General features: G+C 45.8%; 1 protein-coding gene across 2 annotated transcripts in view; it reads left to right on the top strand.

Moving 5' to 3' along the window:
• Positions 1–669: 669 nt before the first annotated feature.
• The window catches only part of LOC144151789 (cytochrome P450 4V2-like), a 64,188-nt gene continuing 41,616 nt past the window's right edge, over positions 670–23,241 (top strand). Inside the window, exons 1-4 of one of the 2 annotated variants that reach the window (XM_077682927.1) lie at positions 670–959; positions 6,401–6,513; positions 8,785–8,870; positions 21,615–21,805. In XM_077682927.1, coding sequence (XP_077539053.1) covers positions 713–959; positions 6,401–6,513; positions 8,785–8,870; positions 21,615–21,805 — 637 coding nt within the window. In that variant the 5' untranslated portion in view covers positions 670–712. Of the gene's footprint in view, positions 960–6,341; positions 6,514–8,784; positions 8,871–21,614; positions 21,806–23,241 lie in introns of both variants that reach the window. The other variant, XM_077682933.1, reaches the window with a different exon arrangement.

Raw genomic sequence — 23,241 nt, forward strand, 5'->3', positions numbered from 1 at the left:
TTCCGAGTAATGTTTCAACTGCTCATGTATATTTAATATGCACTGCCAACACGCATCGAGCTTATGTTGCTTAATGTGTAAGTCAAGTGTCGGCAGGGCTGAGTGCACAATGAGTCAGAAACTTTGCTTTTGTTTCCTTGTGACGTAGGACCACCTGTTGTTAAAGGAAGCTTTCGGCGACCGTCAGCCTCGTACTGAGGTGCTGTAGACTCGACGTACTTTCCTGTCATAGGTCATGGTTAAAGTCGGTGGGTAATAGAAAAACGGCGACTTTACACGCGCGTAAAGGTTTAACACCGACTCAGCGACCCAACGCAATCCCTCAAAGGGCTTGGCTTTCGAAGGCAAACAGACAAGGACTTCCTGCTGGCACTGAGCATACAGTATTCGTGGGTGGGACTTCCTTCAACTCGCGTACTATGCTCAGTTGTCCCCTGGGAGACAGGCAACCGCACGAGGTAGCCAGTTCTACAATCCTACAATACAGCAGAAAAAAAGAACAGCTTGCGTACGCGCCTTTGAGCAGTTAACGCAGGTGCTGTCGCTTCTCGTTTTGTTTTTCGGTGTTTCCTTTAGGTCTTTCCAGTTCTTTATATTGTATTTCTTTCATTGTTTCCTCCTCACTTTCTTTATTTGATAAATAAGAAGCGCAGTGTTGTTGGCATAAATGATGGCGCCTTGCCGTCAGTCATGTAAATGCACGAGTTGAACAATGGCTGACCAAGCGTGGCGCGGCCTGCCTCGGAGTCGGTGGTTCGGGGACTCCAACACTTGGCCGCTGTACCTGGTCGGAGTATGCGCTGCTGCGTTTCTGCTGAGCAGCATGCGGGCACGGTATCGTGCTTTCCGGCGCCAATGGGCGGTCCTGCAAGATGTGCCAAAGGACGGTGGCGGATTTCTCATTTCCGGCATCAGCAAAGTGCTCGCCGTTCTTCGGAACCCTATGGACCCGGCTGTTGGTAATTCACACCGTCCTTGGTCTGCATGTAAAGTTCTAGATCTTACTTTTGTTTTTAAAACCTCCCGCCAACGCTCTTCAGAATTACCGAGGTATTTCTTTCCCCAATGTGCCTGATTGGTCAATTATTGCGTCCAAGACAGCGAATTTGACCAATAATGGTGTCTGACTTATAATTTGACAAAAAAACGATCTGCGCTGTGACTTCACGCAAAAAAAACGTCATGTTTTCATTGCATAAAGTCACACAACTGATCCAAATTGGATTAAATTTATATTATATGTCTGGCTACTTGTCAATTTTTCTCGTTTTATTACAATTACGGGCCGCAAAGGTCCGCTGTGGTTAAGTACGGGCACGGGGATTTTTAGCCGGTTTATTTGTCATATACTTGTGAACTTGGGGAAAATTGGTTAACATTATTGAGAAGGTGTTAGACCACAGTTACCCCTCTATTTTTTAGTTATTTTAGATGCATCGCTATGTCCGGTCAAGGTACTACGCAGATGTGTATGCGTGTGAATTACCAGTTACCCGCTCAACTAGTCAGGAAAAATATGAAACTTGAATACCTAAACTGTCTCACTTAAGAACGAGGGAGGACAAACACTAGTGATGGTTGGTTCAACCAGAAACTCTAGTGAAGATGGTTTCTTTGTAATCCGAACAACATCAAGATAAATCAATACACAACGTTGCAGAATCATGGCGGATTGGAATTCTTCCCTGCAGCTCATTACATTTTTCCTGCGTACGCAACAAACAATAACCTATAAATATCAAATCAATACCATGTCTCTACGAAGAGTAAATAATAAAACCAAATATAGCAAAGGATTCGTATGCCCCATCAAGTCTTCAAAGCCCTAAATGTTTTGTATACATAATTCAGCGTAGCCCTCGTTATCATCTTTGTTGAAAACCAAAAGGGGTGATGTACACAAGTATATGTAAAAAGTACAATAATTCCAGTTTAAAAACATTTTGCGGGTTGTAAGATTAGTAACTGCTAACTTATAAATTGTAGATCATTTATTTATTTATTTATTTATTTATTTATTTATTTATTTATTTATTTATTTATTTATTTATTCGTTTATTTGTTTGTTTGTTTGTATTTTTTGTTTGAAAATAACCCTGAAGGCCCTCCGGTGGAGGGTATTACATAGGGTGTACGCAGATCACAATGGTAGAAATCAAAATTTAAATACAACAAAACACAAAAACAAAAAGGGTAACATAAATGACAGCGCATAACGTAACAAAAAAAACACTCGCCGAGAAGACACCCCAATCAAAAAGAAAAAGGAAAGGTTCTGGGAGCACCATAACAAAATTTATACGTCACACGCTCGTTTACTAGCCTGTGGAAAGATAAACAATAACAAGAAAAGGAAAACAAATGTACAAATGAGGCAGTGAAATGGTGTTAGGTCTGCATGTTTGTGTTTAGAGGATGGGTAAATTTCAAGGCATTTCTTTCGGCAACAATATGGGAGGGGAGATTATTCCATTCTATCGTGGTTCGAGGTATGAATGATTGAGCAAAATCGAGTGAACGACACGTCATGGGTTTGACTTTCTGTGGATGATCGCGACGCGGAAAGATGGCTGAAGGTTCATGCATGAAATCATTATGAAGAGACGCATGATAGTAAAGTTTTTGAAATAGTGTTAAACGAGATACACAACGATGATGGTGTAAAGATTCTAGCTCGGTGCGATTTTCGAATGCTGTTACACCGGTGTGACGTGAATAATCCGAATAGATGAAGCCTGCAGGATGGTTTTGCAGGGCTTACATATCAGTGATTAGGTATGCTTGATGAGGATCCTATATGGCTGGAGCGTACTCTATTTAAGGACGTATGAGTGCTGTGTATGCCAATTTGCGTAAGTGTGCAGGAGCATGTTTGAGGTTGTTTCAGAAAGCCAAGAGAACGGTTTGCAGATGCGAGAATATGGTTAATGTGATCATTACACCTCTAGTTAGGGGTTGGGTGAACGCCAAAGTATTTGTAGGAAGAAACCTGTTCAACACGATTGTTGTTTAAGATGTAGGATGTTGATGGGCGGGGTGCCTGATTAGCGAAATACATTAATTTTGTTTTGGCAAGGTTTAGGGGCATTAGGCAGGGGGAACACCATGCGTCCACAGCGTTTAGGTCGGATTGCAGAATGTCATTATCACAGTTAGAATGAATATTACGATATATTACGCAGTCGTCCACAAATAGTCTGATATTAGATTTAACGCCGTCTAGTAGATCATTAATTTAAATTAGAAAACGTAGAGGCTCAAGTACGCTTCCCTGTGGTACACCAGATGTTACAGGGACTACAGATAAGTTGGGATTGTTAACTGATGTAAATTGCATAATGTTAGAAAGAAATTCTTTTATCCATGTGACAACAGTAGGGTCAAAGTTTAGTTTAGTAAGCTTGCGAATGAGCCGACGATGAGTGACACGGTCAAGTGCTTTTGAAAAATCTAGGAACAATGCGTCTACTTGGACTCCGGCATATATAGATGATTGTACGTCGTGAATGAAGCCAGCGAGTTGTGTGTCACATGAATAGTTTCTGCGACAACCGTGCTGATGCCTAAATATGAGGTTATGTTCTTCGAGGTATTTAATGATATGTCAATGTATAATATGCTCGAACAATTTCCAATTGGTGTTTGTTATAGAAATAAGTCGAAAGTTAAGGGGTGAGGAACGATCACCTGATTTGAAGAAGGCCATACCACTTTGGCCCCTTTCCAATCTCGGGGTATTACGCCTGTTGATAGTGACTGTGAAATTTGTGAAATTTAGTCAATGTAAGAGCGAGAGGGAGAATAGCTTTGACTGCGGGGGCATGAATGCCATAGTACGGAAGGAGATGGACAAGGAGGGGGAATTGTCGAGAACATATCACTTTTAAAGTGATGCCGTTTATGCAAGCTTCGTGAGGTCACAACTCACTTGAATTGGAGGAGATCATTTATAAGCTTATGGTTCCGCGAAGATCATATAGAAAAAAGGTTTAAGTTAGCCAACTTCCACAACCACTCATTCACACTGACAGAATCTACGTGAAACCTCCCGAAAACACAAATTCAAGCGTAGCTACGAGACTGGAGTATTGTGTTCTGTGACTATTAACATCACTGACCATTTCTGCCGCATGAAGCTTCTGACACCACAGTGAACTCAGCGAGCTCTTCTGACTCGCATCCCATTCCATGCATTCGCTATTCCTAACAGTATCGCTTTGATAGCCACGTAGAGGAGAAGAGTATCTGGGCATTAACACAGAGGAGGAAGCGCCATTCAATAGGTAGCCGCATAGAGTACAGTGTTCCGTAAGGGCACACTGTCCCGTTCCTGCCATTGAAAAGCGAGATTTTGCCGAATCGACAAACGCTTTCGTATCCTCTAGTCAAATCTAATAAACTGCAGGAGCTTCGGCCATGCTGCCCATGTCGCAGTCATCTCCATTCGCAGCCTCGCCGTGCGTTAACAAATATTTGTTATTACAACCAGCACCGAGCCCCCACCTTATTTCTATCAAAGCCACGTTTCTCCAGCCGGCCCGTAAATTCGTACACGGTCGTTCCCTGTGGGCTTACTTTTTTGAGCACCTAGATGATAGCACGAGAGTAAAGCCCTCTTTGAATGTCAATTTGTTGGACAGCAAAACGTTATTTAAGCTTACTGTTGTAAAACACAAACGTTTCCGTAAAATGCGACACAATAAGCCGAACGGCTCCTGTGGGAGCAAAACTAGTGTCAAGTGAAGGCGTAGTCCATAAGTTACCGCGACAGAATGGGTTATGTTTTTAAAATCGCTGTTGTGTTTCGCCAGTCTTGTCTATGACTACGAAACAAAAAAATACGTGTGGCACTAAGCACACCAGGTAAAGAAAGAGAAGGGCGACGTATGCGGCCGCGTCGCTCCGAGTCTTATTTTGCCCTGGATTGTTTACCGCCATTCATTATTTTTATTTAGTTAATGAACCAACTCGCTCAGCAACAACATTTGTTATATCGCTGTTATTTAGTTACTGATGGAAGCGCGGACAAAAATGTTGAACGCGCCCTTGAACACAGAGAGCTGGTAAGCGATACGCCCTCCTAAGAGGATGCTGTACATTCGGAATAGCTGTCATTTTCTGCGTTCGAAGACATGGACAAAATATGCAATAAATAATACAATAATGTCAAACAATTTATGCCAGCTACCATATCAATTTGTGTTAGTATGGTTACTGAAACATGTAAGTACACAGAAAGACTGCACATGCGTAACTTATCCCTATTGGTTTGATTTTAAATATGTTGCAGCTAAAAGATAACCTTATCTTTGAGGTGAACGGACCAATCTTATAAATTTTGAGACCAACCAAAGAGTTAGTCTCAAATTTTATGAGCTTTGTCTGCAATATTGCAGTTCGAATAGAGGAATATGCTATGCAAGAACCACGCAGCTACCACGTACTGAAAGGAACACGAAGACAATGCTAAGGGGTACAACAAGACTTTGATGCTAGGTCGATTTTCAGTTATGCGAAACGTGAATGAAGATGCGTGGGAAAGCTTCGACGTAATGTTCTTAATATATGTTCTGTTGCTCAAATTAGTTGGACGCTTATAGATTGTTTCATAGCTTTATTTATACGGGGGTCTGAAAATCCCTTTTCTTGAAAATAACCTTAAGGGAATCTTGTTAAAATGACACTTAGTTTATTCATTGTCTCCGCGCACATGGAGCACGAGAAAATGTTGGAACTGTGTATGACAACCCTCATGGTTTGCCTGGTACCAGTGCAGACGCAACAACTGCGCGTCGAGTTCTGCCCTTTCGTTAACCTTGAAGATCAAGAAGTAAATTTGCTTCTGTTTAAAATGCACGGGAACCACCTCCCCGGGTGCACCTGGTATGTGATGTGTTTCACATTGTGTGGGTGAATATTTCCTTTTTTATTCATGTCGGAGACCTGATTTGCACCAGCAGGGATAATTTATTTTCCTCGCACGCAAATTATTTTACAGCCAGAGCTGTAAGTAATATTGGGCGTTTTTACTGTCGTGTGTGTGGCAACTTATTTCCCGCAATGTACCCATCAAATAAGCAGTTCCGGGGAATGACACAAAAATATACTGAGCAATTTCTGCCACGCAGGAAGACACATCATTCCTAAGATGTCGCAGGAAAGTTACAGTGCTGTTAAAGAATTTATTTCAGCGTCGAAGACCTTGTTTTTTTTTTCAGCATAATTTACATTTCTTCGACTGCGGAATACAATAGCACGAGCTTTTTGTAAGGCTTGTTTCTCGAAGCGGATGTTGTAGGTGGTTAGCCTCTCACTGGCCAGCTATGGGATCACTTGGGAAGGGGTTCTGCGCAGTCTGCTCCAGTGGAATCTGAGTCACCTGTACTACCTGACCTCGCAGTCATGTACGAGGCCTTCAATGGCTTCACACAGCTGACAAGTCGAGAAGGCATCTTCCACTTCTGGATCGGGATGCAGCCTATCGTGGTGCTGCATGCTGCTCACACGGTGGAGGTAATTCGAGTTCAACGAACAAGGCGAATGCTACGTTTGTTCATTAGATTACAGTTGCCAAATGTGTCTTGCACGCTGAAAACCAGGTTATTTGTTATCTTTGCTGCTTTTAAATATCACTACCGTGTTCTAAGTGATAACACGTATTTGGGGTGGTCATTGTGCTGTACTCATCTTACCTTTCCTGACGTGCATACATGCTCTAGCCCCATTTTTAATGTCCATGCATACGTCGGTGTAAAGAAATTTAGCTTAGCAGCCCTCACCTACTGCTCCTGTAACGTTATAAATGCAGCAACGTGTTCTGTGCTGTTAGTCCTCAACTAAATAGTTCCTTTTGGAGAACGGTGAACTAACGCAATGTTGCCGATTACGTGTAAGAGAACGCCTCCAAGTACATTATGTCTACGTACACTAGGCTTGTACATTAGTTGTTTTGTGTTGTCACCGCTAGCAAGAAATTTACTATTAGCAACAGTCCCAACTGCCTCTATTCAGTTACAGTCACGTAAATTTTTATTTTCCCTCTATTTTCATATTATGCCGACACCTACCCATGTCAGAACGCACACATATACCCGGAAGCTGGCAAACAAACGTGCATTTGTGGTAGTACGCATAACTTTCAGACATCAGCACTGGCACGAACACTTCGCTGTCTACTCACTCAGCCGCCAGCGAATTTGTGGGTTTTGGTGCAGTAATTAGCGAAGCATATATCAGAAGCTTATTGACCTCCACTGCGGTTTTTGAGTGGCTGAGGTGCTGTGCTGCACATAATGATAACGCGTCTTAGGAACCGGCTGCACTTGAGTTTCACTGAAGGAGGCGAGAAATAAAAATATCCGTGGGGCCGATAATTAAGCGCACGTTAAAGATTCCCAGCTAGTAAAAAAAATTCATAGCCCTGTACTACAGCGGGCTTCATATCCGAGCGTTGCTCCCGCGCGCGAAACCCTCTAAAATTAATTTGATTTTTAACAGCCCCGCTGTTAAAGCTTTTAGTTCCGTCTTCGAGCATGACCAGAACCAAAACACAAAAATACCAAGCGCACGTAAGCGGGCGCCTAGTGAGGAGCCCCCGGCGTCGGCCAGACTTGCGCGTGGGTTTGCAGCACGTGAGGAGCTCGTACATAATACCAAGAAAAAATACCGAGTGCACGCGAGCATGCGCCTTTTGAGGAGCGCCCATCGTCGGCCACCTCGACCTTCGAGAACACTTTGCCCAGCGTTTGATTGATTGATTGATTGATTGATTGATTGATTGATTGATTGATTGATTGATTGATTGATTGATTGATTGATTGATTGATTGATTGATTGTAGGGTTTAACACGCCGAAGCAACGCAGGCGATGAGGCGCATCGTAGTGCAGTGCTCCGGATTAATTTTGACCCCCTGGGGATCTTTAACGTGCGCCGAAATCTTGAACACACGGGCGTTTTTGCTTTTCGCCTCCATCAGAAAAGCGGCCACCGCGGCCGGGATTCGAACCCGCATCCTCGGGCTCAGCCCTGTGCCGCGAGTTCGTGGCGTGATATCTCGCATGCTATTCTCCTCGCCAGTTCACGTGCGTTCGCTCCTGAAGTCGGGAGCACAAACACCTAGTTCGCCCTACCGACGCCGAGTTCGCGAAGCCGCTTACCGCCGGTTCTAGCGCGTGCTGACGCGGTCCACATGGGGAGAGATGCGTGTGAAAGCCTGCGGACGAAGTGATCCGGGCTTTCCAGTCATGAAGAACTTTAAGCGGCAAGTTCGGAAATCCATGTGAGGTGCAACAGGCGGTCTCCGACGAAGGGAGAGGAACCGCCAGCTCTGCTGTTTCTCCTGCCGCACACCCACTAGTGCAAGCTGCGCTATTTTTTTCTGCTAATAACGGTGAACCTGCAACCAAAAATCAGCCTGAGTGGCGGTTTGCGAACATCAGCAATTGCTGGGCCACTCACTTCGCACTAATTCGTACAAGGAAGTGGAGAGGAGTTGTCTTACACCGTTTTACACGTTCGGGGAATTGGAACAGAAAGCTAGGCTAAACTAAATCACACATAGCTACACTAAACACAATGACGGAGGGGGTCAGACATTCAGAAGAATTTAAGCTTCTTTCTTGTGACCTGCTTAGAAGAGCATCACTAAAACGTAAATATCCTGCGTTCTGCGTTAACGTATGTCAGATGCATGTTTAACATTACCTTACAGTAGCATTAGATCTATGTGATTCTTTACTTCACAAAAGCGTTAGTGGCTGTTTCCTTTTTCTTCTTTTTGAAGCCCCTCCTGACAAGCCATGCAAATATATCGAAAACGGGACAATACCACTTTCTTGGCCCTGTCCTGGGGGAAGGATTGCTCACCAGGTACAGTATATCAAGTTGTGTATTTTTATTTATCGGCTGTATGTGCCTAGGAGCCGAGGTTACAAAAAAACTGCCAGAAAATATTATAGACTGCACAAACAGCCGCGTATCAGACTCAGGTTCAAAGAGCTGTCCCTTTTTGTCGAAATTTATGGGGGACTGCAATGGCTTCAATGCGAGAAGGCACCCATTTAGCTGCACAAAGGAGTAAAAAGATGCTCGTTATTTTTTATAATGGCGATGATTTTTTCGTCTTTGGCGGTTGTCACTGACGTATCAAAAATTTTAGCGAAAAATAATCTTGATGATGTCACACCGATGCCAAGTCAACAGACAGTAATGTCAAAGTTGCTGTTTCTACTTGCACAGACTCAACGTCGCATGTGCGGAGATATCGGACATGAAATTCGCAGCCGGGCAACCATGCAGGAAGTGCGAAATGAAAGCTCCCTCTTCACCAAATAGAGTTAAACCATATAGCACCCAAAGTTGCGCTCTAAAGAAGGTTGGCATAACGCATAACGTAACAGATTTCTTCTATGCCTAGACCGACTACGTGGCCCAAAAATTGAAGGGGGGAGAACTGCTGTATTATCTTTCATATGCGCGGCCTAAAAAGAATATGCATGGCCTAATGCGCGTGTTAGCTAACCGGTCTTCCCAGTGAGCAGTGCCTCTTGTTGCCCACCAAGAGCGTATGCCGGTCATCTAAAGTCCCTACTACTCGGTGAAACTTTAGCTGCGAATTCGAATCTGTGGCGCCGCTCATGCGACAGAGTGATCTGAAATGTTGGGACGGAAGCTTTTCGTGTGAACTCCGCTTCTGCGGAGTAGACTGCGTGGACCGCCGGCACACCTAGGTGGACGTCACAGCTGCACAGTGACATTGAGGCCTAAATAACTCCCCAAATGTAAAAAATGTTTCTTTTTTTACGAGCAGCAAAGCTACGCCCGCGAGGCGCGTAATTACGTCTGTCAACAACGTATTCTTGAAAAGCGAAAACCGCAACGATCGTAAACGATGTAAAAGGCATTGCGAACTTTACAATTGCAGATATTCATTCGACCGAATTCGTAAAGGAAAAAAGAAAGGAGCCATTGCACTCTGTTGGGGTGGAGTAATAACGAAGCGGTATAAAATACACGCGCCAGACATGGTTAGAAAACGTACACGTATTTATTTTTCTCGTAATTTGGTTATAGTAATGACTAAGACTTTGGGATCACTTAAAGGAGTACTGACACGAAATTTCAAAGCTGTGATAACTATGTAAAACGCTTCCTTTTTATTAGGAGATATCTCCCAGCAAGTTTCAACAGCAACAGTTAAGCGAAACATATTTAAAATCCATTTTAATCTTCGCCCGCACGAGAAAGCCCAGAGCGGGCCGACATGACATCATGTGCTACTCCCAAACTGCCGACGTCGGGGCTCCCGTGACTAAGCCGACGCGCTGGCTGTGGTTGGCGCGCGCTGCTCGGGCGTGTGTACACGTCATGGTTTTGGGACTGACGTCATGCTGCCCGGGCCTGTGGGGACGGCGAAGACCTCGGCCGGTCTGGGCGCGTGCGTGCGCTCGCTCGCGCGCGCTTCCAGAGAGGCAGCGATGCGGCAAGAATGGTGACGTCATGTGATACATCCTGTTATGGCGGCCGCTCGGCGTTTTTCAGTCGAAACCGAAACTGGCACGAATAAACGACGCCGTAACTGAATGTTTACGCTGCGCTCGACCGTCTAATCTGTCATTCTATGATTAGTGGGCTGGTAGGCACGCATAGCAGCGAAAAAAACGTAGCACGAAAATTTCATGTCGTCCTACCAGAAGAACATGCTCCCGTCCGTTTCCCTCCCGTAGAATCCCAGGTATTGACAAAAGACGAGAATTCCACAACCTTCGCAATTTTGCTGGAAACTGAGTATTTACGTTAAGGAAACAAACATGAGGTAATCAAAAATTCGTCTAAGCGGCTAACTCTCCCATACTTTGTTATGGGCTAGTTCCGACAAAACATGGGTTACAGCAGTTTTCTGTAACCATATTCCTCCTGTAGATGCCCATGTATTGGCAGCAGAAGGAAATTCTGCAATGTTTAAACGTCACTGTAAACTAACTAATAATGACAGGTAAATAAAATTCGAAGTAACGATAGGGTCTTGCTAGCGGCCCATTCTTTAATCATTGTTTCTGGAAACTTTTTCATAAAACGAGAGTTAAAACGATTTTATCCTGAGCATTCATCATAAAATTGGCGTTGCCTTAAGGCGGTTCTGCCACCAAATATTTGTAGACGGACACAAAAAATGAACCGAATCCAAGCCATAAACACCTTAGCTGTAAAATACTCCATATAGTACGGGGTTGAGAAACTCGCAGGAAAACGCTTTATACGGAAACCTTATGGTAGGGAACCATGGCGGGTTTTCCGGGTTCTACACCCTGGTGAAGTGTTTTGAGGCCGAATACAACTTCCGAATTGCGGCTGCCAGAGGTGATCAGTGGCTTTTACTACCTCCAAAAGTTCCTGCAGGGGTTACGTTATGAACACTTCAAATTGTCTTTACTTTCGAATCTGGGTAAAGTTATTTTAAATACTTGTGGACTTGCATCACTTAGCGGAAAGGTCAAAACCGCGAAATTTCGGTTGAATTAATGGAAGCTGATTGCGGCAGTGCTTGAAAATGGTACGGAAAATTAAGTCTGAAACGACCCCCTCTTAACGAATGTGGATTTTCAGCGCTCGGTGGCTGCATTGAAACCGAATAAAAGAGCTCCACTTGATCGCTGTAAACCATCGTAACATTCGTTCTAATGCACCTACTTTGACGCATAGTACATCATGCTTTGTCGCTTGAAGTAATTCACGAGCATGAAAAATGTAATTCAATGAGTTACATTAAAAGAAACGCCGTTCTGACACGCAGTTCCGAACGGCGTCTCTTTTTGCGCGCTCACGTTCGTGGTAGTGAACGCGGCCTTCACAGAACATGTTCATATATATACCCCTGGAGCACGGAATAATTGAAATGTGGTTTCCGCAGTGAAGCGACACCAGGCGTAGGATGGGTTCCGCAGCGGACGGCTCGGCGGGGCTATATTCTGTCCGCCTGTGGAATTTTAACGTGGTGTAAATGTCCGTTTCGTTCTCATTTGCCGCCCAATCACAAAAACAAAGCCTGGAATAGAGCCCCCCTTCCCGTTAGCGCGACGCGTAGCTACCGCGGCGGCTCATGGGAGGATTGCGAAGGTAAACAAGTGATACCATTTACTCCCGCTCAATCGCACATGAGACGTAAATTATCGCTCAAGGAAAGTCTTTCCGCATTATGTTTTGCGTGCCCTGAGAAACACTCAGAGGGCCTCATTTTGTTCGACGCGCTTTTGGACCATCACATTACATTGCCATTAATGTTTGTATGCAGCGCTGACCTTCCGATATGGCACCCCTGCGACAGTCCCTCATTATTTCCCCGACGTGCTTACGTCACAGCGATATCATATACCCATCTACCCTCCAACGCTTTTTTTGTCTATTCTGAGCTCCTGCCCACAATATGCGCAAAGGTACAGTACGCATGTTGGAACTGGGGTGCGCGGGCATACGCACAGCCACGCATTTCCCGGGCTGGCCGTATACGGAGGGATACTCGTGACACAGATATGCGGAAAATGACATTAAGTGCCTAATGCCTTAAGTTTTAATGCCCTGACTTCGCTGCTACACGCAAAAATCTAACGCCATTCTCTCTAATGTTATTTTTGGTATAAGGAGTTCCACACAACTGATTCACCTTGAGGAACTCCTTAAATCTGCCTACTCTCGAGTGCGATGGGCCCCAAATGAAACCAACAGAACTCTCAGCACCATCGTGTTGATGCAAAAACGTAGCTGAACTTCTTAATAAGGTGCTTTTTTGTACCCTCTTGGTGACGAAGTTCTGTAGAAGACGAAGTTCACTAAAACAGCAGCAAAAGGCAGAACGTCCTATTACTCATCGTTTTGAATATTTCGGGTTTGGCTATCGCTGGCAAGAGATCGCCGCTGCTGAAGCCACTTTTAGAAAGGGCTCATACCATTTCTTAGAAAACACTATTTTTCATAACGTTTTCTTTCACAAAAAAAAACATTTTCAACCCTAATAAAAAGCTTTTCTCCGTGTTAAAGGCTTCTAAAATATGAGTGCATTTCTCTTTTTGATCATTATCACCATCATGTCTAACACATTTATTGCTTTTGCGTTTTGCCGGCTAGCACGTCCCGCACAAATAATGCCATTCGGCCTTAACCACTTAATGTCCTTTTTTGTGCACGTGTGGCACGAGTATGACATTGACTGTCAATTCTGGCTGGAGCAGCCGTATTGTATTCTGAGCAAAAATATAGGCGGCCTATGCCTTTCCTCAAAATCCGGTACAGTGATGCAGCTATTAAAAATATATATAACATATTGTGAGGAACACGTGGCAAGTATCGTGGGCCCGTCAAAGCCCGAGGACGACGGCGTCAGAGTGCGTGGCGCGCTCTCGTGTGCCTGTGTCAGCCGTTTTCGTGAGCGGCCGCCCACCTGCCCACGCTGCCTGGCCTCTCCAATTAAGCGGCACACGTAATAAATGGCTTTCTCATCGGCTTGCAGATTAACGCCTGCATCTGTCCGGGCACAGCAGTACTAATAAATTACTATATATCCACTGCCGTACTAGAAGGAAGGGAGTTTCAGAATTCAGCGCTTTCAAACTTCCCCCCTTCCTCCCCTCCCCTTTGTTCTGAAGTACGTTATTTGAAAAGAACCGTCTGGTCACGCCTCGCTAAACCCCTTTGTCCGCATTGCGCTACTTAGCCCCCATTTTCTGAGTACAGCACAAATTGCAATATTATTCTATGCCTTATAATTAAAAATTGTAACCCATCTTGAGACACGGTATGGCTTGAAAAGTGGTAGTGACGAACATGTTGCGTTTATGGAACGACAGCGAAGATTCGTGCGTAATTTACAATTTCAGCGAAATTTGTAGTGCACTAATTTACTAAAGGTTGCTGTTTACGATTGGGATTGAATGTGCTAATAAATCAACCTAGTTGGTGAAGTGGAAAGCAGTTGAAGGATGGGCGGAGGAGTAGTGCTGTCTATTAATTTCGGCCCCACCGTATGTTTGTTTTCGTTTTCTGTTCAAAACATTCGCCTTCACAACGATTTTTTTTTTTGCCTGGTTATGGAGGTAGGCCGAAACGCATCTGTAGCAGAACAAAAGCACCTGAGCCGCTACCCCGCCATTGATGGTTTAAAAAATCTGTCAAGAATACGGGTGCGTTTACATACTGTTTTTAGAGCCCAGCGAGGTTTGCACAAGGGCCAGTGGTATGGGTTACGGGCTGAGCCGTCTGAAAAGAGGAAAATGCGATTTCGGCTATGCCCAGGCCTAGTTTGGGAAGGTTTTGAGGGCTCTACTCTAAAATTACTGTTTATGTCGAGTCTTGTCTTACAACAATCATTCTCTTTGGAATTTCGTAATCATGTTAATAACAATGGTGTGTACAATATAAACATTGGGTTTGTTGGTCATATTGATGGACTGGTATTTAAGAAATCGGGTGAGTTATTTTCATTAATGGAGTAAGTTCAATTCTGCTGAGAGATTTCCACTGGGGCGGAAGGTGAAGTAACATCCCCACTAAGATGTTAGATTAGATAGATAGATTAGATTAGAACTGTTGTGTTAGATTACGTGTGCCACCTCTGTTACGCAAAAGATGAATTGTTTACGTATTTTAAAATTTTCTGCAGCGATATTTATTGGAGATACAATATTATCAGGTCCAGTGTGAGATGGTCTGATTATTAGAAGCACTTTTTTTTAGTGCCGGGAGCAGCGATCGAAAGTTGTCTTCTTCGTACCTTGGGGGTAGCATGCACTTGACGTGTGCTTCGAATCAGTTTCCAGCCTCTAAAAATATACAATGTAAAACGTTCCCGCAGTTATGCTTCGACACAGTGCGCCTCACTGATCAATCGTGCGCAAGGCACTAATACAACAGATAACAAGCAAGACACAAGATTTGACCCCTGAACTTCAACTGCACTCTACACTGTCTAATGAAAAATTTGCAAAGCATTGCGTGATGTATACATACAAATATCCCCTTTGAAGCACATTTTCCGGTGCCGGGAGGAGCGATCGAAGTTTGTCTTTTTTACCTTGTGTGTCGCGTGTTCTTGACGTGTGCAGCGAAGACTTTTCAACCCCTCAAAGAATACACTTCAAAACATTGCCGAGGTTCAGCTCCGCCACAGAACACCTCAGCGATAATTCGCCGTGCCAGAGGAAAATAAAACGGATAAGAAGCACGACATATGATTTTACTCATGAACGTCATCTCTGTGCATCACACCGTGAAAACGTTGCGCATTTTTTGCCTTATATATAGACCGAGATGTCGTCTTTAAGCAAGACTGTATGCTGGTACTCGCTACGTGCAGCACTGTGGAGGCTACATTGTTGTCAACAGTCCGCCCTCTGAGGGCGCCTAACTCACCGTGAAGGGGGCCTTAAAAGGACATTTCCTTCTCCCCTTTTGGCAGGTCGGAAGGCCCCGGCGCCTTTTGTCCCTTCCTTCACGCTAGGTTAGGCGCCCTCATTGGCGGACCGGTGACAACAGTGTAACGCTCCACAGTCCTGCACGCAGCTTGCGGAATGAACAGTAGTAAAAAGCTACGCGTGACATAGTGGATCGACTGAGCGCGCAGCACGACATAGACAAAATTAACACTCACATATCACACTGAGGCAATGAAGAAATTGAGCAAGAAAACTAACGGGATCCACGAGGAGAGCGAGTATGACTTAGTAACCTTAGTAAACCTTAGTAACCTGCTCTTCATGCTTCTATAGCCGGGAGCGGAAATTCCCCTGAGAGAGTCAGTGGGCTTGTCACAAAAATCAAATATGTTAGCAATAATTTTAGAATTACGTATTTTAATGTGAGCATATACAAGACAGCGTGTGGATTGTCAAAAACGGTTTAGTTGTGGTTTTGAGTTTGCTTGCCATGGGGCTTAGGACACTAAGCTTGCCGTGATTAATGCCGTGAGCCTCGTTTCCACAAAACGTAGATGCTGGACATTCAATTTACTTGAAGACCACAATATCGACGTCGCCTTCCTACAGGAAACCAAAATTGCTACCCCGCTTCCGCAAAAAAACTCGGTTCAATGTTTCGGCAACAAATATTAGTGCTTGGGTACAGTATCGGTTGTCCGTTCGGGGGGTCGGCGATCCTCATAACGAAGCGGGAACTTGTCAGAATTGTGTCGACTACGAACTGGCGAGAGGTGGCCGCTTTTGCATGGCCGACGTGATCGTGGGGAGGGAGCTCACCCGTTTCTTCACCCGCCCAAAACGATTCCCCCGGGCGTGCCGAGTTGTTTTATGGCCTCCGCCCTCTTCTGTCAGTCCCCGGAAGCGTGTTTCTTGGAGGCGACTTCAACTGCGTACTACATGCTCGCGGCAGGTTGGGTAGGAAAGGCAAGGAGAATCCGTGAGCGCAAGCTTTGAAGTCAGTATTGCAAAGCTGCGACTTGGTGGTGGCGCGGCCAGTCGAAGGCCCGGTTGGACCGCATATATGTTCCCGGGGATGTGTTATCGCAGGTGGCCCGCTACGATATCACACCAGTATCCTTCTCTGAAAACGGTCTCATGACTTGCGACGTCCAACTCGGCCACACTTTTGCGGTTCCAGGCGGGTAGGCAATCGATCATGAATGCCACTGTGCTAAATAACACGCTGTTTGACGAAAAAATTACCAAAAAAATAGAAAATCTCAAATTAGGTGCTGTAGACACTGCCGCCAGGGAACAGTTTAAGAAAAAGGTCAAACATATGTCAATAAACATAGGCCGAATGGAGGCTGCTGAAGGTAGAGCCAAGGAGCGGAACCATTTAGAAACCCTCCGCGGCCTCATCGAAACCGCGAAGGAACCGGCCGGAGAATTTGAGAATGACATACGATATCTGAAACAAGAATTGAGAAACGAGCTGCAGCGGCGCTACTAGGGAGCCCTGGTCCGTAGTCAGGAGTGGGAGGCTGAGCACAAGGCACAACCTTCAAAACTTTTTCGTGCCTTTGAGAGGAAGCGCGCTGCTCAAAAATACATTGCCGAGGTTGAACCCAATGGTGTTCTTGGGAGGGGGGAGTAGCCTGCACATTCTCCGAACACTTTTCCAGACTTTTGAGCGACGACAAAGATCCCGAACACGTCTCGGACGAAATACTACAAGATATCCCGAAAGGGTCTGAGGAGATTAGGAAGGCAATAAACATGTCCATAACAGCCTCTGTGGTAGAGCAGACAATTAAAAATCTGCAAAAAAAAAACAATTCCCAGGACCGGATGGAATTGTCGCAGAGTTCTACTTAACTTTCCGCAAGGAACTCAGCCCCATTTTAGGTGGTGTCTTTGAAGGCATACGGAAAAAGAAACGTCTGCCGCCGTCCATGCGGGGCGGTCATTTGGCCCTAGTATAAAAAAAACGTTAACAGAATTTAGCCCAGATGTTAATGACCTCCTTCTCATTACGCTACTGTCAGCTGACTACAAAATACTCGCTATAATCCTTGCTAAGCGACTCGAGTGGGCAATCGGAGGTGTGTTAGGAAACCATCAGACCCGTGGTTTCAAAGGCCGCTTCCATCACCACCAACTTACATCGCATGAGGAGCGTCTGCGGCGCGGCAGAGCTGGGTGATACTCTGTTGGCAGTGCTACAACTGGACTTAAAGGGACCCTGCAACACTTTCTTCAACTTTTTTTGAAATCTTAAATGCTTGCGGAATCTAGTCACCCAGCACACTCAGTACTAGATTAGGGGGTCGCAAAGTACCTCACCCAAAAATTACTGTTCTATGGCCACTAAATATTTTGTAAACTCGCTCAAAACATTTTTCTCTCTTTTCCGGTGTTGACGTTTTTCGACGGCTCGAATACGCCACTAAGGCCATGTAGCGGCTGTTGGCCGGTTTTTCTTTAGTTGCAGCAATGAACGCTTTTCGATACCAACTTAAAAAAAAGCCACAAAACAAAGCATAAATGAACGGCGTATCTGGTGTGACGAGAGAATCACGCAGTGCGGCACCGTGCTGCGAATAACTATAGTTTTCCCAGTGGTTCCACACGCTAAGGAAAGAGTGACAGCGCTTATCTAACGCTTTGCAGGGTCCCTTTAAGTAGAGCTTTTGACCAAGGATACCGCCCCTATCTGCTAGCGCTCCTACGTCCTCCTACGAATTGGGGACGTTATGCTCCAATGGATGGAGACATGTTACACAGACGTTACAACCGGTCTCATTTTAAACGATCTGAAAGGAGTTCCCATCATCGTTGACATCTGTGAACGGAGATAGGAACTCTCGGCGGGGATGCCTGATGTCACCAGTGCTTTTCGCCCTGTATCTCGAGCCACTATGCCGTATGGTCGCCGCGTCAGACACAATAAGATGCCTTGTATTAGGGTACGAGGAACTGCGAGTCCTGACATATGCGGACGATGTCGCCTTTTTTTGCTCATTCGCGTCGCAGGTGCCCCTGAAGACGCAGGCATCCTGGTCGCTGTTAAGTTAGTTGAGCTAGCAAGCCGTTTCTGCCGCTTTCTGGTGCTGAAATAAACATGGCCAAGCCAGAGTGAGCCTGGCTTGGTGACTGGGCTTGCAAGCCTCGACGCCCTTTCGGCATGAATAGGAAGGACAGTTTGGGAAAATACCTACGCGTAAATCTCGACCGGGATGGGGCGGGCGTGCCAAGATGGCGGGGGAAACTGGCGGCTGCTCAGAGAAAACTTCACCCATGGAAGACAAAACACTTCGCCCTTTTCTCAACAATGGCACACGTCTGCAATGTCCTCGTGTACCCTGCCATGCTGTACGGAGCACGCATCACCACGATCGACGCCAGCACTATTCACAAACCCCACTGGTAATGGGCCGTCTTCCTATGGCGTTCAACATAGGAACCCATGCGTCGGACCAACCTGTTTTGGAGTCTGGAGAAAGGAGGCGTGGTCTTGTGAACATACAGCTCAAGCTGATCGTACAGCGCTTCTTGTACTTCCGCTACCCGCCAGACTCTTCCGTTCGCGCGGCAACACAGCGTCTCAGCTCCTCCTCACACCTGGCCAGGTGGGTTGCCACGTCAGAGGGCCTTAACCACGGGCTAAGTTACACCGGTTTCTACAAGGAGATAGCCATTTCACTTGTGACCTTGGAGGAGCAGCTTTCCTGGGAATACCTCCTTACCGCTAAACCACGAAGGCTTTACAGGGACCTCCTGGCGAAAGTCCTCCCACGTGCTCTTTATCGGCAACCTTCCGAAAGCACGCCAGGCATGAACGTATTGAGACATGTGCAAGCTCTTCCTGCGCCCACCTAAAGGTCTCCGGCGCCTAAAGATTTCTTTCGTGTACGTGTCGCAATATTGCCCGTTATGGCACGACAGGAGTCTCATGGCATTTTTATGCCATACGGCACAGGATGCATACTGTGCGGGCAAACGGAGACGCCTGAGCACGTCTGCCTAGCATGCAACACGGCCCGCTACTTTTGTGACGAAATGCAGACCTTCTTTGGCACACAATGGCAGATAACCTGGTCGAGCCTCAGGTACCTATGTGCGGAAGCGGAATGTCCAGTCCTTCAAGACTGTGTTCTCGTTTGGGGCCGCCACTCTCTCTCGAGGGCCCGAGTGGACGCGGTCGAGTGCGTGGTGAGCCCAATATCCGCCTGGCGCGACTTCGCTCAAGACGTTAACTGGACGACTAGTGCGCTAGACGTACCCGAGTCGGACGGGGCACCGCGAGAGGCACTGACGAAAGGTGGTCAGGCGGCGAGTTCCTTTAAAACAGAGAATGCAATCCTCCGAGACAAACACGTGTTTGTGCGACCCACTTATAACGTGAATTCCCTACGCTGCATGAGTCGAGTGGGCGTTGGAGGCATACACGCCAGGTACTGCAAGCGGCACTACTTATCTTATACACCTCTTTATTTTCATTTGTTTTAGGTGCGGAGCACCTTAGGACCGCACAATGTCCGTCCGCGTCAGTGCGCATAGCATCTACAATCGCAAAAAAATCACACAGGCACCGGCAGGATTCGAGCCTGTGTCTGGTAGACCAGACAGAGTTAGTGTCAGTCGTCTTACCCATTGGGCTACGACCGTTTTTTTTTTTTTTAACATTGGGCTACGACCGTGAGTTAGTACCCAAGAGTCAAGCGGCTTATTCCCTCGCCTGTAATGCTGCGGAGTACCTTAGAACCTCCCAATGTCCATCCGCGTCCATTCGTGCGCACACCACCATAGCTACAATGCCTGGGAAATTCCATTTGAGCCGTGAGTTGCAGATTCATTTTGGGAATAATCAAGGTGCAACTCACGGCTCAAATCGAATGACGGTCGGGGCGCAACTTGGATGTTATTTCAAGTCCCCGTACTCCGCACCATCGCCATCATCCACGGAGTGGAGATGCTGCCATTTTTTTCTTTTGATCTCTCTCGCCAAGTCTAATTCATGGTTTGTATATACACCGCAGAGTTCGCAACTTGCTATTGGCGTGTTGTTATTGCTGCATTGTGAGATTTGTTTTCATGCTACAAGCCCGCAACGAGACCTTTTCCTGTATGTTTATGTGACTGTGTGTCCATGAGAAATAATGACCCTCGGCTATGCTCTTGTATTTTCACGTCATATCTCTCGCTTCCTTGTCAACTGCACCGATATTTATTTGTTTAAATAACACCCGCCGCGGTGGCTCAGTGGCTAAGGCGTTGCGCTGCTGAGCATGAGGTCGCGGGCTCGATTCCCGGCCGCGGCGGCCGCTTTTCTGATGGAGGCGAAAAGCAGAAACACCTGTGTGTACGACATTTCGGCGTACGTTAAATATCCCCAGGTGGTCAAAATTATTCCGCAGCCCTCCACTACGGCGCGCCTCATCGCCTGCGTTGCGTCGGCGCGTTAAACCCTAAATCAATTATTTGTTTAAATAAAGTTATTGTTGAAGGCAAAAAAATCGTGATTTGAAGTGGGAAAAGTACTGTAGTTATTATGATCAATATTTCATAGAATTCGGTTACTATAAGTGAATGTTACTGTCAAACGAGCAGCAGTTACTAATTACATGGTCTAGACTAGTAGCGATTGCATTTAGGTTCCATACTGAGTGGCAGGACCTACATACTATACTGGGGGGAGTAAAGTTCGAAAGGAGTTAGTAAATACAACCCGTTACTGCCATTTCAGTAGCATTTTTGTGAAGAGTGTGCGGTATAAAAGCGCAGTCAAAAGTTAAACACATACACACACGCACACACACACATATATGTGCGTGCGTGTGCGTGCGTGCGTGTGCGTGCGTGCGTGCGGGCGTGCGAGAAAAGTTTGGGATTATTAGCGCAATCGACTACGCCCTATCCAGACGCACGGCCTCCGGCCTCATTGACGGCCAATTGAGCATGTATTTTCTACGGCTTCTGTGCTTCACTACAATGCCCCAGAACGAGCAATCAGCGTGACCAAATCTCGAATTTGGCAAATGAGGAGACCCAGCACGTAACGAGAGTAACAAATAGAATCTGCCGTGGGACAACATTGCATACGCACGCCTTACGCTTATTTTTATTACATTTGCTCTACACTTTCAGAAAGAGCTAAACATCGGATCACAGCTCACGCAGTGTTCATTCGTTTTTCCTCCTGCAGCAAGGGGACCAAGTGGCGGTCCCGACGGAAGCTCCTGACGCCGGCCTTTCATTTTCGCGTTCTCGACAGCTGCGTAGCCATATTCAACGAGCAGGCGAAAGTCCTGGTATCGAAAATAAGAGACTCTGCTCACTTGGACTTCGTCGATCTCTTTCCCATGATGACACACTGTACGCTGGACGTGCTGTGCGGTAAAGTACCATATTTTACACTTTACAATTCACGCTGAAGCCGGGCCGAAGGCACCTTTCATGCAGCGGGGGAGGAGGACGACTAGACATTTAACCCGAGAAACAAGAGCAACTATATCCACGTCTGCTTTGTGGTGCACAATGCCCCCCTAGCTACGTCCTGGCTTGAAATTGTTAGGTGTATTTATCTAAAACTCACCAATCAGCTGGGAAAAATATGTCATGGGACGGGATATTGCACGATTAAAATCTATTTTAGTATTCCTAATGCGAGAGAGTGACAACAATGTCGGGATTCAGAGGCGGGTGTCTGGCCTTGTTATTCTTACTGCTCGCTCTCTTGGACGCTGGAATTTAGCGTGATAAGCTAAGGTTACGAATCAGAGGTAAGGCCGAATGAAAAATGCAACCCGAACCGTTAGTCTCTCGCGAAGTCAACCTGAAGCATAACCGACGTGTTTTCTGCAAACCAAGGCGTGATATTTGCCTTGCACACCACAGAAAGTTATACAGAACTCGGAACTGAGACGAAAAATATAACGGTTACATTTTACGGCGATAATGTTTAGCTACTTATGACATGAAAAATCGAATTCAGTGGTGTTTGTTGCGTAGACTATTTTACTATGCTTTACCAGCAGTTATGTTAAAGTGAATGATTAGCAGCATCGATTATTTAAGCGGAATTCGTACACTTGTGGCGTGACTCTAGATTTGGTGTAATTTGCTGTTTTTGTGATTCCTCAATACGTGTTCAGCCCGTTTATACGTGGCATCCGTTTTTACGGTTTTGTCCTAACGAACCTGGGAAAGGGCGCACGAGAATGTTTTCAATTACACCCCTAACGAGGTAAACCGCTGAACGTGGAGACTTAAAAATTCGGGAGTACACTTCTATTATGGCTTAGGAGGTCAATAAAGCGAATTTCTTTTGATTACGACCCTATGAGAGTGAAGAAGGCTAAAATGTTTCTTTCGGAAATTCTTAAATTTCTCGCAGGCCCGCCCGTATATCAGACTGGCTCTTGCTAGCATAGCTAGCGCGTACGAATGTCTACAAAGTAATTTCAATGCTTGTCCGAAAGAACACCAAATCAACGAATTCTTTCTTCGGGATGAAATTACCGATTTTTACGGATTCCGCAATGCGTGTTAGACTGTTCGTATATTAGAGAGTTACAGCAGTGCGGAGAACGGGTCCCACTACGGTAAACGTCGCCGGCCAGTGCCACGGCACGTGGCCGGGTAGTGCGAAACCGGTTGGGCTCACACATGCGCAGTTGCGCCGACCGTGTACTGGACGCCCGCACCAGGAACGGTTCTGAGCTCTGCTGTAACTCTATAATATATCAACAGTATTGTGAACAAGGCACCCGTACCGGAGCCGAAACGTCTCAACAACAATTGTTCAACGATTGTGAACAAGGCACCCGTAC

The sequence above is a fragment of the Haemaphysalis longicornis genome, unplaced genomic scaffold, assembly GCF_048455015.1.
Source record: "Haemaphysalis longicornis isolate Haplotype H1 unplaced genomic scaffold, Haemaphysalis longicornis Haplotype H1 scaffold_1, whole genome shotgun sequence".
Lineage (NCBI taxonomy): Eukaryota > Metazoa > Arthropoda > Arachnida > Ixodida > Ixodidae > Haemaphysalis > Haemaphysalis longicornis.